Source organism: Gossypium raimondii, chromosome 5, assembly GCF_025698545.1.
Source record: "Gossypium raimondii isolate GPD5lz chromosome 5, ASM2569854v1, whole genome shotgun sequence".
Taxonomy (NCBI): domain Eukaryota; kingdom Viridiplantae; phylum Streptophyta; class Magnoliopsida; order Malvales; family Malvaceae; genus Gossypium; species Gossypium raimondii.
The window spans coordinates 51,841,400-51,860,698 of NC_068569.1; the positions used below are offsets into that span (position 1 = coordinate 51,841,400).

At 32.0% G+C, this 19,299-nt stretch overlaps 2 protein-coding genes across 2 annotated transcripts; one reads left to right on the top strand and one right to left on the bottom strand.

Annotated features, from left to right (window-relative positions):
• Window positions 1-114: 114 nt before the first annotated feature.
• Window positions 115-7,130, bottom strand: LOC105766488 (dynamin-related protein 5A). Its single transcript, XM_012585969.2, has 8 exons — window positions 6,751-7,130; window positions 6,074-6,265; window positions 5,771-5,977; window positions 3,312-3,740; window positions 2,915-3,142; window positions 2,618-2,813; window positions 1,378-2,035; window positions 115-707 (listed from the first exon to the last, which is right to left on the bottom strand). The coding sequence occupies exons 1-8, from the start codon at window positions 7,078-7,080 to the stop codon at window positions 521-523; spliced, it is 2,427 nt and encodes an 808-aa protein (XP_012441423.1). The 5' UTR covers window positions 7,081-7,130; the 3' UTR covers window positions 115-520.
• An 11,348-nt stretch (window positions 7,131-18,478) lies between these two features.
• On the top strand, window positions 18,479-19,218 carry LOC105767708 (protein GRIM REAPER). Its single transcript, XM_012587284.2, has one exon. The coding sequence runs from the start codon at window positions 18,504-18,506 to the stop codon at window positions 18,987-18,989; it is 486 nt and encodes a 161-aa protein (XP_012442738.1). The 5' UTR covers window positions 18,479-18,503; the 3' UTR covers window positions 18,990-19,218.
• The last annotated feature ends 81 nt before the right edge of the window (window positions 19,219-19,299 follow it).

Below are 19,299 nucleotides of genomic sequence, written 5' to 3' on the forward strand. Positions count from 1 at the left end.
CACTATTTTACTGTCTTTGAATTACTACTCAATAATGACAATTGTGGGTAATCATCAACCTCATGAGAAAGTAAAATAAAATAAAATAGGAAATAATAAAGTACAATAATGAAATAAAAGTTAAAAAAGGATCTAGTAAAATTTCAATTGCTCAATGATTCACATGATTACAAAAGGTAATGAAATAAAAGTTAAAAAAGGATCTAGTAAAATTTCAATTGCTCAATGATTCACATGATTACAAGAGGAAATTGTTGAGCCGAAAGAAAATTTGATTGTCACAACAGATGCAAGCCATATACAATAATAGCTATTTGTTTCATAATCTAATTACCAATGACACCATTATAAAAGCAAAGCTCATGAACACCACAAGAAAATAAACTGGTGGATACATCATACATTATCAAACATCATTAAACAAAATATAAGAATGATTTGTTCTTTTTTCACTAGATGTGAAACCCTTGTGCTTGGAACATTACTTAAAGATTGAAAGAACCAAAATCTTGTGTTTTATTCAGAGTGATCGAGCAACATTTTTGAATTCAGTTAAGCAAGATTGAAGTACCTTTTGACGATTTTGAAGGGATTGTCGTTTGTGTTGCAGTACTTCAATGGCGGCAGGAGAAACAAACATGTCCATGAATTTCTCATCATTTACAGCAAACAAATCCAACCCAAGTTCCACCACAAGCCTGTCTCGGCTGTACCATAAAAAGTAAAGAATTAACAAAGTTGATTAGCTCCAACCTGAAGTGATATGAAAGTACTCACTTCCTAGATAAAGATTGAAAGAAGAAAAAAATGAATGGTTTCAGTCAAAAGTTTGAATGGGCTTGGTGGGGGTCGGATGTGCCTAATACGAGTATGCTCAATTCGGAAGATCATTACCTCATTCCTATATCTAAATGTGTCAAATAGAAATGTTTTAGGGTGAGTGTGAGTCATTACTAAGATACGAGCATCCTCAATTTTTCCATGTCTTTTAAAAAGACTATAACCTCATTCCTATGTTCAAATATGTACAAAATATAAATACTTCAGCAAAAATGCATATGACGGCCTATGTAGTGTAGACAAAACCCACCCAACTTTTAGTTTTGGTATAACTACAGGTGTCTTCATTCGTTTTACTGTACGAGACTTGTCCTATTCAGGCCAGGAGAGGATGCAAGTAAAGCCCTCCCAACAATGTAATCCAAGACTCAAACTTGGTTCAAATGATTGGACAAGAAATCCACTTCCACTTCTTCCAACTACTTGGTGGAACACAGCCCTCTCACATGAAGGAGAAACTGTCCCATGGATTAAACTGAATCCGGTCTTATGTTAGTTCTTCATAAAGTGTATAAAAATAGAGATGAAAGAACTTACCATGGGGTCAAAAATCCAGAGTTAAGAGTTGATGTCACACTGCGCTCGACAAGAACTTCACGTATCCGTGCAAAATGTTGTGCTGCTAATGAGCAGATTTCAGTGTAAGCTGATCTTGAACCACAATCTCCATTACCAAATAAAAGACTACCACCATTATGAACTTTCATCAATTGTTCAGGATTTCTATTGCCTATTCTTGCAATACGCTTTCTTGGTCCAACATCAACCTTTACTCCATCACAGGGCTGGTCAGGAGATGGGGTCTCGGGCACAGTCATTTGGCTTTCCCGGTGCACTTCTCGAGCTTCTGTGCCTTTCCCTGGAGTTTTTTGCCGTGCATTGTTTTCAGGAGGTATGTTCTCCTGATCCCTCATCCTCTCATCATGCGATACTTGCCCACAGTCTGATAGCTCGAACCAAATTGAACCAGCTGATGCTTGGTTATGTCTGAAATATGAGTTTGCACTTGAGCCAAAGCTTCCATGAAAGTCATTCTCATAAAAAACCTGAGAATATGGGCTTGTAACTGAATCAAGATGGTGTCTAACTAGCTGCTTGCACTGTTTAGCCAAATCCTTTATAATGCTATTGTATGCATGTCTTAAAGCTGCATGAAACCCAACATAGCCTTCCATGTCTCCAGTTTTCCTACCATCTGTGCAGTTATAAGAAATAAATAAGTAATGATTTACTAAAACTTAGTTGCAATCAATTTGGAGCAATCAACATTCTAAAACGAGAGATTTATGATTTAACTATAGGCAGGTGTGACAAAAATTGTCAAGTGATCAAAGATTTAACTATCATAAGTTTTCGTTTCTATAATAAAAAACAAACTATCGTAAGTTGTCTCCATTTGCCTTTCCTCTTTAGTGGATGTATGAAGACCACATGAAAAACGATGATGGCTAAAATATCTCATGTATTTCTGGTTTACAGTGAATTTAGACACCTCAAAAGCATAACATTTCTTCTATATTTGAAAGTTGAGAATCCTTATGGATACACCCTAACCTTATGTTATAAAGAAATCAGAAAGGAGTTAGATGAGGGAGGTAAATGCTCCATGCAGTTCATGAACTTGTTACAGAGTGGGATAACTAAGATTTCTCCCTGTAGATACCAACTCCTGGAAGATAATTACTCTACAAAATTATGTTTAAAAGTTCTGTTGAAGGGGAAAATGGTTATCAACTATAGTTATGAAAAGAAAAAAGAAACTTCAAGAGCTCCTTACATTCTGATTCTCGGCTGCGGTTCCTCTCTATAGCAATGTCAAAAAGATTGCCTAAAACAAAAGCAAGCCGATCACAAGCCGTGTCAAGGAGAGGTGCAAGCCATGACCGAGCAGCAGTACGTGCAATTTCTGCAGCAGCCTCTGCTACTCCTCTGCCCCCACCACGACCAGCATGTGCAAGTAAGATATTTGCCACCTGTTTCAGGAAAAAAATCTATTTACTACTTCATCCACTATCAAAATCAAATGCTCAACCATGACATTCTTGGGGCCAAATTTCGTAGTTAAAGTATCTACCTTCTCTCTTGAAACTGGGGGACATTCAATGGAATATGCAGCGCAGCGGAATTCATGCATTACCCTTTCAAAAGCAGCTCCACCATAAAGACGAAGAATAGCATTAGCAGGTTTCATATCAACGGTGACACCTGGCCAACTCCCTATCCCACTCTCTGATCTTTCCTCCTCTGTTGTTTTTCCCCACTGCTCTGGGGCGGGATCAGCTGCTCCATCAATCAAAACTCCCTTAAGCAACAAAAAAATAGTCAAACAAAGGGCTTTATGACAGAAGCAACAGTTGAATTCTAAAACAATCAGTTGGGGCTTGATGAATTCTCAAACCCAAGTCTGAGCAAATGATTATGAGACTGTTTATCTGCAACAAATGAAAACCTGTGTGATAGAGATGTCTCACCACTTGATTGCTGATAGAAGCTGCATGCATCATGGCTGATTTTCGAAGATGAGAAACATCAGAAGTTGCTTGTATTTTGGAGTCCAATCTCTCCAACTCAATGTTGACTTCACTGCAACGTTGTTCAAGCAATGCCAGTGTCGCTGGAGCAGCTTCTTTGTATCTCTTTTGAAGTTCTAATTCTAGATACTCCCTTAGTGAACAAAAACCAATATAAGGTTTGAACTTTTCTTCATCGTAACCTCCCTTGATGCCATCGCGCAGATGACCTAAAACTTCAGAATCCACTTGGGATATTTGTCTACGGAATTCATCATTTGAAACAGTGCTCCTATCCTTCGGCAATGCTACAAAAAATGGCCGAGTAGTTTCTCCAAGATAACCACTTGCACTCAAATAACGATCCACTTCCCATCTGTCACTAAACTCCTGCATTAAATTTAATTGAATTACCACAATCAAATTCCTCAGAAGTTACACACATATATCAAGCAACAAGTAAGGCTTATATTTCCCTATAACATCCTCGAAAATCCTTATATTAGATTGAATGAAAAATAATAATCCTTATATTAAAACTGATGTAATGAAAATAATAATCCGGAGTATAGATTAAGTTGTAAAATTTTATAAAATGTTGGGGTCAAAGTAAAAGTTAATAGTAGAAACGGATTAAATTGAATTAGTGGTGAAATTAGTGAAAAATGGAGAATAAATTTACTAAGAGTTGGGGTAACGATAATAGATAGATTTTTCTTAGTTATAATATTTTATTTTTATCGTCTTTACTATTATTATATTAAATTGAATTATTTTATTAAATATTAGAGATATTTTAGAAGAAGAATAGAAAATTTCCAACTTTTACCCATACACATTACCACCATTGGGAGAGAAAAAAAACTATCAAATTTAGCTACAGCCTAGCAAGTTTAGATTTTAGATAGGGAGTTCATGTTTGAAGAGAGAAATTTTAGATTATGTGAAAAATTAATATTTTAAGAGAAAGACAAGAAAAAGCTATAAGTAACTTAGACAATAGAAAACAAGTAGACAAACTTGAAAGAAGTATAATTTAGCTAAATTGGTAAGTACTTTAGATTTCTTTTTACCTAATTAGATTTTTTTAAAATAATAAATTAATGAACATGTTAATAAATGTGAATAATTCAATAAAGTGATAAATGATTGTGATTATTGTTGATGTGATTAAGTCAGCAAAAAAAGAAAGAACTAAATTATAAAATGTTGAAAACTTATATTTGACTATGAAATTATGAAACTTAATTCGAATATTGATTTTATAATAATGTTAAAGTTCTTGTAGGCAAATTTTGAACTTGTAAGATATAATGGTTGATTGATAAATGAATGATGAAATGAACTTTATTGCTGCTGTGTACTTTATCTTTGTTTTAATTATTGTAATAAAGATAAATATGTTTATTTATTTATTGAATTAGTTAATTAAATCAAATGGTAAAATTCTTAATAAGTTTTCCCAAGTTTAATAAGTTTATTTTAAACGCGTAAGTTTGATAAAAATCTTTTGTTGAAGTATATAAACAATTCCATTACTATTTGATTGATGAAAAGTTTAGTAAAAATTTTAAGGGTATACAACTTAGATTTTGGTAATAGAATGGAATGTATATAGGATTACAACCATATGAATTTTGGTAAATTTTGAAGGGTGTAAAATTTAGATTTTGGTAATATTATTTTGTGCTTTGGGATGATCTTTCTTAGATGGATATATATGTTTTTATGAAGTTTTGAATGATAATTTGACAAATTTTGAATCTTAAAATGTTTAAAAGTGTTATGGAATGATTGATGATAATATATACTTAATTTTATATACTTCAAACATGTTTTGGGTAATCTACCTTCAATGTCCCAGCATTTGAAATTAGTGTCGTAACATGACATTAGAGTTATTCTATCCTTAATGTCATGACATTCATTTTCCAATGTTGAGGTATTACCCTATTTACCCCATTTTGACTTGAATAAGTCCCAAATGATTCTACCAAAATTTTAAAAGAAACCTAGAAATGACTTAATTAAAATGAATTTATTTATGTTAAAATAAAATTTTGAAATTAATGTTCAAACTAAGTAGTTTTAGTGTCTAAATACGACATCCTCTGCTCGAGATATATCAGTTCATTCCAAGAGAAATATGTTACAGATGCATATCCAGACATGAGTATAGGATAATGGGTATATGTGGCTCTAGAGACCATCTAAATACATGACAAAAAAGCTTGAAAACAAGTCGAATATGCCCGTATTGAACACATTCCCCGTATCGGACACTTACACCTAAGTACAAGTAACATTGGTTTTTACATCCCTAATATTTTGAGTACTATGTCAACGTAGTGTGAATGTGTCAGCTCAATGTTATATCTCATAGATGACAAAGCCAAAAAGTAAAGGAACAGAATCTGTACCTTAAGTCTGTTATCAAACTTGGAGACCACAATTACTGTCCTTCTAAAGGTTGGATCAATTTCCCTAATTGAGTCCAGCCATAGTGATGAGCACCATTCCACACTACTCTGCTGAAGGAACAACAGAATACGATGGGGAGGACTAGCTAATGACTTCACCATGGATAGAATCTCCTGTGGAGTATTCTCTGGTTCTCCCTTCTTCGCCTGCCAAAAAATTTCCAACCATAAGATCATTTTACTACAAAGATTTCAATCAATCCAAGTCTGAATTTTCCTTTTTCAGATATATCAGCAAGCTACCTTCAGAACAAATCCTGGGGTATCAATGATGGTGAGGTTAGGACAGTGTGCAAATTCAGCTCTCATTACAATTGGCTTAGGAGAAACTGAAGTTTTAGTCTTCTTCAGAAGTGCCTCGGTTCTTGATTTTATGACATCCGCAATTGTTGATGCTGAAACAACTGGACTTCCATATTCTTCAGAATCTTCTTCCTGTTTTCAATTGTCAATTTTAAGTATCAACGAAAAAGAAGACAATGCAAACATAGGAAGCTACTCAAATGAAGCATTTACTCAATGAACACCCAGATGTTACAGAAAAAACGTTTTTCTAGCAGACATTAACCCTATAGTTTAAGATTATTCAGATCTAAAACAAAATAAATCCTTGGTAAATAGCTACACTATCGATATTTTCACTAACTTTATAACAAAATTGATCCGTCTATTTTATCATAAAGAAAAAAGCCTTAAATTTTTCGATCATAAATTCTGAATATTTCTTTTGATTATACAATTTGAAATTCTTCCATCCAAAATCCAGTTATTACTTCATATAAATTAAATAAACACAGATAAAAGCCCGATTCAGCATATAACAAAACCAATACAAAACTTTAAATAGAAACAAAAAAACAAACCCCCCCAAAAATAAAGTCATTAAACCAAAAGCACCCAACTCCAAAAGAAAAAACCACCTGAAAGCGACAACGTGGCTCAAGTGCAGAAGGGTCATGAACCATCTGCAAAATGAGAGGTCGACGAGTACCCATTTCAACTTCACGCACATTGAAACAGAATCCAAGCAAAGCTTCAAGGAGAGAGCTTTTTCCATCAGATTGACCGCCGAGGGCTACGATTTCCGGGATCGGCAGCTTCTCTCCGAAGGCCACTGCCATGGCTTGGAGGCGATTGTAGGCTTCGAAACGGGACCGAGATGAGGAAGAATCATCTGCTTGGTGGCGAGAGTGAGATCCTCTAGATTTGTCTACTGGAGTTTTAGTTGGAGTAGGGGTCGCCGTCGCCATTGAAGAGAAAAAACTGAGAGACGGAGGAGATGGAAAGTTAGGCGCTTTAGATTTTGAATTTAAAAATTCAAAATATAGACGTTGAAGAATTTTGGGCCGAGATTATAAATAGGTTGGATTGGGCTGGACTTGACATCGGCTACGCTCACAGCGTTATTGGGTTGTATGCTATTTGTAACCATTTTGGGTTTTTTTTTCTTTTCGTTTTAGATTTAAGATTTTTTTAAAGAAAATAATAATATTTTTTTACATTATGCACATAAATTTATAAATTAAATTTTTTATCCATAATAAAGATATTTTATATTACATTAAAGTTATCAATTTTCTCTATGAAAATTATTAGTCTTATTCTTTCAAGTTTTCTGTTTTTTTTCTTCTAAAATTAGTTATAAATAAAAAAAGTCTCTAGAGAGAAAATTTTGCTAGTTTTGTTCAATTTTAAGATGAAATGAAAATTTTCAATATTTAACTATTTTTTTAATAAGGAATGGATTCCAATAAATTAGAAATATGAATATATTGCCTGTATGGGGGCACGTGTCCTCAGTTTAATCTATCAAACGATGGTAATGTTCTTAATTAATGAAAAAGCAAAACTTGTCAAATCATTTCTTAAGGGACTTTAATCGACCAAAAACAAGAAACCCATATTTAAAACCCTAGAAGAAAAATCCAAACAGCAAAATAAACAACGAGACTAAACCCAAATTACTCCTAAAATCTGAGAAAACCTTGCAACTTCACTCGTCTTGCAATCCACACCTCTCATCTACCACCATCATTCCATCTTTTGTCAATCTATACCAATATCGTCCGCGATGGGTTCTTGTAGAAGTAGAAATTGTCGGAGTTTCTACATGTTTTATTCCTTGACCCATTTAATATTTAATATTTTAAATGTATTTGATAATTATTTTAATTTTTTTTACTTAATATAATTTTTTCAACAAAAAATATGTTGAATAAAATAAAATAAAATAAAAATAATATAGAAAATATTAATTTGATTTTATTTTATTAAAAAATTGAAGTAATTTTTTTATAAAATGAAATATTCAAATTAATATATTCATCTGTCATCCAAAACTATTTAAAATAATATAAAATATTATATTAATAAGATTAAAATTAAAAAAAGGGGGTAAATTACACCAACAGTCACTCAACTTTGGGGTAGCTAACAAAACAGTCACTTAGGTTTCATTTCAGTCACTCAACTTTTAAAAAATAACAAAATAGTCACTAACGTTATAAAAAAGTGACAAAATAGTCACTGATTAACAATTTCCGTTAGTGTCTTAACGGGACCGCTAATGTGGCAAGTTAATTGCTGATATGGCTTGTTAGCTTGCCACATTGGATGTCCACAGTGGAAACCCACCCAATTTAAGAAGAAATTGAAAAAAAAAACCTTAAAAGCCTTTAATAATAGAGAAGAAGAAGAAGAAGAAGAGACTCTAAAGAAAAAAAAGTCTTCTTTGCCTGATTTGGCGAGGTCTGATTCTTTGCCATTGAAACACCACGTCTTTGCTCTTCTTCTTCTTCTTCTTCTTCTTCATGGCTCTCTTCCTTTGTCCTTTTTTTTCTTCTCATCTCGTTCACAGTGTTTGATCATTGTTCATCCATAAACAAAAAAAGGGAATTCAATCTATTTGTTATTTCCATAAAATTTTTTGAAAATGAATGTATATAACTAAAAAGAATACACAAAGACACAAACCCATCAAGTATAAAGAATCCAAATTTTCAAATATTGAAGATTTTGTAGCTCAACCTCCATTAAACCTAATTTAATACCTCACCTTACTACATAATTTAGGTTTAAATTACTTATGAAAATAAATTATAAATCTATAATGTTAATTGCAATTCTTAGTCACTAATTTTATAAAAGTAAAACCCAAATCCTATATATAAAAAGTAAGAAAGAAGAAAGGTGGGTGAGTTTAGGGCTTCAGTTGGAATAAAAGAAAAGCTACTAGAGATATAAAAATAGAAAGAAGAGGAGTTTGGAGGAATCACTTGCAGAGATGCAATATGGGATTGATTTGAAAACTTTAGGCATCTCCATTTTTTCTCTTCTCCTCATCATCATCTTCTTTTTCTTCTTTTCTTCCTTTTCTTTTCTTCATTTTCTCTTCTTAAACCCTAAATTGGTACTGATAGGGTTGTTAAATTGGTGGTAACTGGTCAACTGGAGAGTTTTTTGACACCAAGCACGCCGTCATCTGCCATGTCACTTTACCGTGACGTTTGTGACAAAAAACGACAAAAAGGACTATTCTGTCACTTTTCCAAAATTGAGTGACTGAAATGAAACTAATGTGATTGTTTTGTCAGCTACCCCAAAGTTGAGTGACTGTTGGTGTAATTTACTCAAAAAAATATATTATCTTTTAAAAATCAATTATTACTTTTATCAAATAACATAATTATATTAAGTACTTATATTTACTAATTTACCACACAATTTTTCTAATATAAATTTAGCACTTATAAAATTTAGTAGTAAAAATTCAGAACTTAATTTTTCAGTTCATCAAACACAACTTTAATTCTAAGGTACGTAAACTCCTTTAAGCTTAAAAACTTAGCATGAACACATCCAAAACAAATGATACATATTTGTTTAATAGAAATGCAAAAGAGGCTCAAGTTCATCATTTAACTTTACAATTGCTCAACTAATCTAAGCTTTGTATACATGCCAATAATCCAATGCAAATGGTATTTAAACACTTGAATTATAACCTTAAAAGCTTGTTGGATAATGCAATGCTCCCAAGCCAACACCATGACATCTCGATAAGTTCAAACCTACATGTTTTAAACAACTAACGTTTATTTGTAATTAAAGCGCACCCAGTTGAATGTGCTTTATTTGCAATTATCAGAAAACATGTCCAACTGGGTATGCTTTCACACACTCTCTTCAAAAACAGTCTATTTTCCTAAATTTCAAAAAAGTTGGCCTATTTTGTCAATTAATGTTTTTTTGGCATATTTGACTAATTTAGCCTTAATTTTATTAGTAATTGTATTGTTGAATTCTTTATTGGATTAATATAATACACATAATGATTTAATTTTAGGTTTTGTTGCTTGTTTTTTTTCAAGAATTATTGATAATTTTTTATAATAATTAATATTTTTAAAATTTAAAATTAAGTAATTATGTAGTTGCAATTTATACTATCTCACATCATATAAAAATTATGGTGTAATGTTAGTAACTATATGAAAATAGAACAACAGAGTAATATAGAATGAAAACGACTGAATATTCTAGTATTATTTTTACTTACTCAGATCAGTATACATAAGTGAGTGTGACTAACTGCTGTTAACCAATTCTATAACAATATACCAGATTGTATAACTGATTACTAACAACCTAACGTAATCTTATACTCTAACATTCACCCAACTTCTCAATAGGTAAGACTTGAAGCAAATTGCGAAACCGAGTAAACAGGGAGACCGAGTTTGTGAAAATGTCAGCAATCTGATCACAAGCCGAGACTTCACTGACAACAAGCGAGCCTTCAGCCACCTTTTCGTAGATAAAAAACAAATCAAGTTCAACATGTTTGAATTTGGAGTGTAAGACTAGATTGGCAGCAACTGCTACTGCACTAGAATTGTCATACTAGATAGCAGGCGAATTGGCAGAACGAATTTGTAATTCTATTAGTAGATAAACTAACCATGTAACATCATTGGTGGCTGCAGCCAGACTTCGATATTCAGCTTCTGCTGTCGACTGAGAAACAACTTGTTACTTTTTGGAACACCACAAAATGGGCGTATCACCAAAATACACACAATATCCTGTTGTAGACCGGCGATCATCAAAATCCAATCCCCAATTGGCATTAGTATAACCGACGAGAGAAAGTTTTTCGGATGGACGAAAAATTAACCCATGATCAATAGTCCCACATAAATATCATAAGATTCGTTTTAAGGCCACCAAATGAACTAAAGTAGGTGCATGCATAAACTAGAACATAGATGACGGACTCGGTCGTTACTCGAAAAAACAGAGACGTATTAGATTTGGACACGATAAACCCAGTAGAAACAAGAAATCTTTTCAACTTATCAAACCAGACGCGTGGAGCTTGACGCAACCCGTATAATGCCTTCGTCAGACGACACACCAAGTGCTTACCAGTTGGACCAGACTGAACATAACCTAGAGGTTGTTGCATGAACACTTCATCGGTGCTATCACCATTTAAAAAGGCATTGTTGATATCAACCTGATGAAGTTGCCAACCACGAGAGACAGTAATCGAGAGTATGGTTCTAATAGTAACAGGTTTGACCATGGACTGAACGTTTCTTTGAAATCACATCCGGAAACATGCGAACACCCCTTTGCTACCAACCAAGCCTTACGCCGAGTAATAGTCCCATCAGGATTTTTTTTTTACTTTAAAGAGCCACTTGCACTCTATCACATTTCGTCCATGAGGTAGAGAAACAAGTTCCCAAGTGGGGTTAGCTATGAAAGCATCAAATTCAGCTTGGACTGCTAGTTGCCATTCTGGATCAGTAAGTGCTTCCTCAACCGTGCGAGGTTCATAGTCAACAGCTTCAACAGAAGAGCCTTAGGTTTAAAAATCCTGACTTTAGACCTAGTAATCATAGTATGAGTATTTCCCAGCGAAACAGTCAGTGGAGCCAAAGGAACTATGTCGGGAGTAGACAGACCACATGTATCTGTCGAGGTTAAAAGCCGGAACTCCTCATGAGCAGACCCTAACTTAGTCGATGAACCACCTGATGTAGACTGTATAGAACTACAGTGAGGAGGAGAAGATGTCATACCCGTGAGACTCTCGAATGTTGCAACAGGGTGGGAGGCAGTAGACTGAACAAGAGGAACATATGTTGAGACACACGGACTAGGTTTAACACGGTCCATGTTAGATGAGAAAAACAAGAACCGTTGTTCATTAAAACCAACATGACGAGAAATAATTATTTTACCATCTGGGGTAAGACAATGATAACCTTTATCTTGGGAACTATACCCTAAAAATTTACATGGCTGAGAATGAAAATCCAACTTGTGACGCGCAAAGGGTCGTAGATATGGGAAACAACAGCACCCAAATACCCTTAAATGATCATATGTAGGCTCACAATCATGAAGAGCTTGGTAGGGCGACTGACATTTCAGGACTGGGGTGGGTAGTCGATTTATGATGAACAACACTACAAAAGGCATAATCCAGTAATCCATGGGCAGATTGGCTTGAGCTAAGAGAGTAAGACCAGTCTCAACAATGTGTCTATGTTTTCGCTCAGCAACTCTGTTTACACTACCACATGGTCGTGTTTTGTGTACATCCATACCATCGTTAGACACTCACACACGACCAACCACACGACCAGGCACACGCCCGTGTGGCGTTGAGAGAATGCAATTTTGACTTTTGCCGAAGCTTATTTTTCGTGTATAGGGTACATATCTGGTACCGTTTTGATGCAAAACCACTCCCAAGATCACCATCACCTAAAAACAGATTACCCAACACCATTTTAGCAATCAAATTACGAATCAAGAACACAACCCGAAACAACGCACACACTTACCATTGTCATGAACAGATACTATCACGATTGAAACTGTTGGAGCGAAATTCACAGGTTCACTGTCTACTCCTACGCAATACACACACAGAAAATCAGCTTCCCTATTTTACACCGTTACGAAAATTCAACTAAAAAGAAGAGGAAACTAACCAATTACACTTACCCACACGAACGCAAAAAAACAACAATTAACGAATTCCCCAAGAAAAGTTCAATGGATTGTTTGATCAGGAATAGAGAGTAAAGACGAAGAAAAAAGAAAGTGTAGAGAAAAGAGGAGAAGGGAAACTGGCGTTAGAAAGTTTGAAAGAGAGAGAGAAAGAATTAATTTCATCTAATTTGAAACAGTCCCACTCCAATACAACTCCCACAACCTACTAACCACCAAATCCCCTAAAAATCGTCCACTAACCTCATCCACTATCAGAATTTCAACTCCATCCAAATTCCACCACACAATCGATACATATAGAAGCAAAAATTACATTCATTGCTCGCACAGGGATTCAAACACAAGATCTCTAACACACTGACTCTTTTACCACTCAAACCAGCAAGATCATTCTAATATGGATTAACAAATAATTTTATATAAGCCCACTCAACAAGGGAAGGGCTTGGATCTAAAATAGCAAAGTTTTGCCAAAAGTGAGAACTGAAATCAAGACCTCTCACACTCCCAGAACACTTAACCACTAAAACAAATACTCATTTACGTCAAATATTTATGGAAACAGGAATACATTAATCAGGGCGTTACATTTTTTGTAAGTCTTGTAAGTAATACATGATATCACATATACTAACAAGTGATGCTTATTTGGCGATTATGTTATATTTGTTGACAAAAGGAAGAATAGATAGTGAATATTTTTCATATGGGGAGGACTAGAGTTATTTATGAGTTGGGTTTGGTCCTAACAGAATTTTAGGTTCGATTGTTAGGTTTGGCTCGTAAAATGGGTCTAAATTTTTGTTTAAGTTCAATATGAATAAAAATGTTAAAATTTGGGTCCGGCTTAGGCCCTGTTAATTATTTATATAATACATCAAATATACTAAAAATATTTAAATAAATGTTTCCCAACAAAATGAAAATAAATTAAAAAAAAGTCTTTATACTTAAACAATATTAGGATAAGTGTAACTTAACAAGCAAATGTCTCTAAAATAGTAGCAAAAATTAACAATAAAACAATTGTTATATAATATCCAAACATTAATAATAAAATAGTAGTAACATAATAGTAAATGATAGTAAAACAGTGGAAAAAAGTGGGAAAACAACTACAAAACATGGAAAAACAATAGCGAAAACAACAAAGTTTTTTTATTATTATTGAAAATTTTGGTCGGGCCCAAGTAAAAAAAATCATAGTTGAGACTTATTCTTTTTGCCCAAACCTATTTTTAAGCCTATATTTTACTCAAAATTGTTTATTTTTCGGATCAGCCGATCCAACCCATGAACAACTCTAGAGTTATAATGAGTATATGAATTGGATTAAATTATGATTTGTTTGACTAAAAACCCTCCTAAAACTTCCATAAATAAATTGTTATTCTTATGGAAAAAAGAAACAATGAACCTATAAAAGCACATGCTGGATGGAACAAAACACAACAAAGTAATGAATTTATGGCAGAAAATATAACATGCTAAAGAGAACAAGGAAACATGTGAAATGATCTGTAAGCTGAAAATGGAATTACTCCCACTTTAAATAATAAGTCAACCAATTTTTTATCCCCTTTTCTTGGGGGTTGTGATAAAATTTGGCAAAATTAACTTTCCAATCTCTCTTAATTTAGATTTGAGCAAATCAGTCCTTTAAAAAAATTGGAATAATTTAATTTTTTGTCAATTTCAAAGTGAGCAGCTCAAGACAATTAATTACAGTGTTAATGTTTTTCATATATTTTACATAATTTTGATTTGTATAATAATAAAGTTAGCTCTTAGTGTTTATATATCCTGTAAATGTTACTGATTAAATTTGTTAAATTAAGAACAAATTAATGAATGTATAATCGAAATTGAGAGATATGAAAAGATATTTTTACTTTAAAGTGTTTATTAATATTATACTATTTTAATTTCAATTTAATATAATATAAATATAATACATATTTGCAAATTTTAAAATTTAAGGAAAGGGTATTAAATTATGCAATGGGGATATAATACAAAAAAAAATTAAAGTTAAAATATGTTATAGGTTTACTTAATCTTCATAAATTTAGAATTTAATCCATATATTTTTATTTTTAGGAATTCAATCCCTCTATTTTTAGATTTTAAATTTAAAATCCAATTGTTGACACTAACAAATTTTTTTTGTTAAATTTGTGGGTATGGCATTTTGAAATAATAATAATAAAAACTCACTTGGTAGCAATGTAACTAAAATAATGGCATTGTAATGAACTTGAATTTAATAAAATAATTTTAACAACGATAACAATTAGGCCTGAATTTGAAATCTATAAAGTAGATAAATTGAATTCCTAAAAATAAAAGTATAGAGACTAAATTTCAAATTTGTGAAGAGTACAAAGGCTTGTGGCATATTTTAACCAAATAAAGTTATATAATAAAATAGGCTAAAGGGTCGTAAAAGCCCATGAAATTTTTAAAAAAAATCAATTAAGCCCCTACACTTTTTGCACTCAATTGAGCCATTGAACATTAAAATTAACAACCAATGATGTTGTTTTTCTAGGTATTTTCACTACGTTGCATGCCAAGATTGTGTCTAATAGTGAAAATTAAAATTTTTTATATTTAATATCATTAACAAATAATAGATAATTATAAAAATACATTAAAGTTAATAATTTCTATATTTTAAAAATTCATAATTGTTACAATTTTTATATTTTTCATAATTTATCTAATTTTTATTTTTAAATATTTTTAATTTTTGTAAGTTTAATTATTTTTATATTTTTTTGCACTTTGATATTTTTATACATTTTTAAAACTTTTAATAATTATAAATATATAATACCAATTTTATCATGTGGTACAATCCTAACGTGCTATGTGACAAAAACACGTAAAGAAAATTATTGTCATTACTCTATAGTGGTTGATTGTTAGCTTTAACGATCGGAGAGCCTAAATAATTGTAATTTTAACATTCAAGAATGAAAAAAGAAATATAAGATAGGTTGAAGGAATTTGAAGAGTGTTTAGCAAATCAAAGATTTTTAGAGTGTGATTAAAAAAGAGAGGCGTGAAATGAGGTACTCCGAGGTGAAAGCGTGTGGGTTTGGACGTCGTATTTGATGCCGGAAAACAGGATCGGCTTCACGTGTTCTTACAACATTTCATGCCTCCAACCTTTGACTCTCTTCACGATTCTATTTCCACCTACAATAGCTAGCTGTCTGCTTTGCTAGATTTCTGCTTTCATTAAAAAACCCCATTTCTCCTTGACTTGACTTCACTCCTTTTTATTATTATACTTCCACTTCCCTACTATTCTAATATTTTTATTTTTATATTATTAATAAATTAAACCTATTTTCATTTATATTTAATTATAAATGTATATTGTATTAATAAAACTAAAAATACCACACACTGATTTTTTTATATTACATTTTAAGAAAAAGTTTTTAAGCAGGGTACAAGCCAACAAATTTATAGCGAAGAACTGAATTTAAATAGTGATTTTTTAGAGGGACCAAAACATAAATTTTATTATTTTATTAGTTATAAGATGCTAAAATCTAATTTTCCTAAATTAAGGACAGTTAAGGCCCCTATCGGCCCGCTGCCGCTCCTGCTTCTAATAATAATAATAATAATTTGATTTTGGCTTTTTATATGACAATATGATCCCAAAGTCTATTGACCCTAATTTTCATCTCAATTGAACCAATCAAAGAGACACATTTGACAGTAGACTTCTTAATTATTATACATTCCCTACTTGATGTGGGTATCGATGTCATGTGAACACTTAAATTCAATCATTCCTCAATTATTTCATATAATTTTCGAAATAAAGGTGTTTGTGAGAATAATAAGAGTATAATGGGAAATTTAGTAATTTTAAATTATTTTTGACGTGATATAGAAGATAAATAGTACTATTTCAATATTAAGTATATGTGAACTGTCACACAAGTTGTCACGCTAATATTGCTAAAAAACGTAAGAGAGAATATTTGGTGCACTGTTCGTGAATAATAACATGACATCTCATTATTAAATAAAATAAAAAAATAGTAAAGTACTGATAAACGAATACTAATAACTTTACTTAAACATAGTTAATTATAAATAAATACTAAAATCTTGAAACCTAAACTCTAGACTCTAGCCCCTTAAACTCAAGATTCTAAATATGATAGTCGTTAATATTTATTTATAATAGTTACGATTAATAGTTAATGTTCACAGCCCCAGATGTGGTTTGGGCTCAAGTCACGCTAGTCATGTTGATGGTTCAGACTTTGCCCTGTTATTGTAATTCACCAAAAAAATTATGTTTAAAAATTATTAGTATTTATTTACAAGTCGTCCATATTTTTGTTTAATTAATGATGATGTGTCACATTATTATTCACTAATGATGCATAAAGCTTATGCACTAACCGTGCAATAAATATTATCCCAAAAATAATGTTTTAATCTATTTTTTGTTTTTAAAAAGTGATTTAATTCTTTTAAAAGGTTAATAATCAAATTTAACTAAAAAATCAAATTAACAAAAGATGTAAAAATTGAGGGTTGAATTTATCATTACGCCAATAATATAAAATATAAAAAATTATTTTTACTGATACTTAAATATTTTCACCATTTAACTTAAAAGATATCCAAAATATTAAATATGAAAAATAATTTAATAATTAAACAGTAATTTGAATCACGTTAAGTCAAAACTAAAAATTCTATCTTATACAAAATGATATTATTAAGAGGGATAGCCATGAACTCCGAAATGATTAATCTTCATGACATAATATAGAAAAAAATAAAATGATATTATTTTTCGGTGTTTGTAAATTTGTTAAGAAACCCTAAAATTGGATGCTTAATTTGATGATTTTAAAAATAATATATTATATTTAAGGTTAGTATTTGGTATATTGATGTATATGTTTTTAATTTTACAAGTAGATTTTAAAATTACCAGGTGTCCCATTTATCTTTTTTTTTAAAATTGATATTTTATAGGATACTTATTATTATCGTAAGTCTATTTATTAAGTCTATAAACTTCACTAATAATATATAAAATATTTTCCTTATATTTAATAATTTATTTTGATACAAGCATTTAAAATTTATGATAAAAGAAATTAAGTGCAGTTATTATTAGGCTATTTAAAAATTAGGACGGCTTAGATGCAGATCTTACTGTCAATTCAAAACTACATTAATTAAGCTTAATCTTTTTCCTGATTTCATTGGTCAAACATTTAATGGCATATTAACAAGAATCTAATTCACTTATACCTACTTAACCCATTAAACAGACCCTTTTAGCCCTATCTATATTTATATATACAATTTGGTAATTTTACAGTTCGTGGTTGTCGAAACTAAATTCCCTTATTAAGAGTGTAATATAACTTACTATTAAATATAATACATATATATATATTCGACACTCAACTATGTATTCAAATAACTCAACCTTTTTATTGTATATGTGAGTGTGACTTTTATATTTGAATAACATGGCTTCCTTCCCCTTAAATCATGGAGAAATCTAGTATAAATACGCAGCTTAAAACACCCACCCTTAGCTTACACTCTTTTGTGCAAACATTTCCCTTCCATTTGAAAAATAATGGCTTCTAACACTCTCAAGCTCATTGCCATGCTCTCCCTTACTATTTCAGTCCTCTTATCTTTGTATCCTCACTCAACCTTCTCATTCGAAATGGAGGATTTCGACGATGAGGAGGAATACGTGCCTGATGAACCTGCCATCATCCCCAACCTTCGATCGAGAAGCCGGTTCTTGAAAACCTCACCCAAGAAAGATAAGATTAGGAAAGGTGCACATTGCGAGCCCGACCCTTATCACAACATATGCAATGGCCTTTCGGTGAACAACGGGACCGGCATATTGTATTGCTGCAAGACGCATTGTCGTAATGTGCTCCGTGATTGGAACAACTGCGGTGAATGCGGCCACCGGTGCAAGTTCGGGGAACGTTGCTGCGGTGGGGTTTGTACGGATGTTGTTTACAATGTTAACCATTGTGGCAAGTGTGACAAGCAGTGTTCGCCGGGAGTTCAGTGTGACTTTGGGTATTGTGGTTATGCTTAGATTTAAGTATTTATAATGATTTTTATCAAAATATATTGGCAAATTTACTTGGGGCTGTTTTGGTTATGAATAACACTTCGTTATCGATATATTTTTGTATAATGAGGGGAAGGATATGTAGATTATACACATATATATTTATGTAAAAAACGAGTTTTATACGGTGGATCTTGAGCTTGTTGTAATTGATTTTAGCCATTGTTTTTATATACATTATTCGAATTTTATATCCGATAGTTTCATTTTGAGAAGTTTTCAAACTATTTTAAGTACTTAAAATTTTCTGTAAGGTTGCTATTGAGTCTTAACT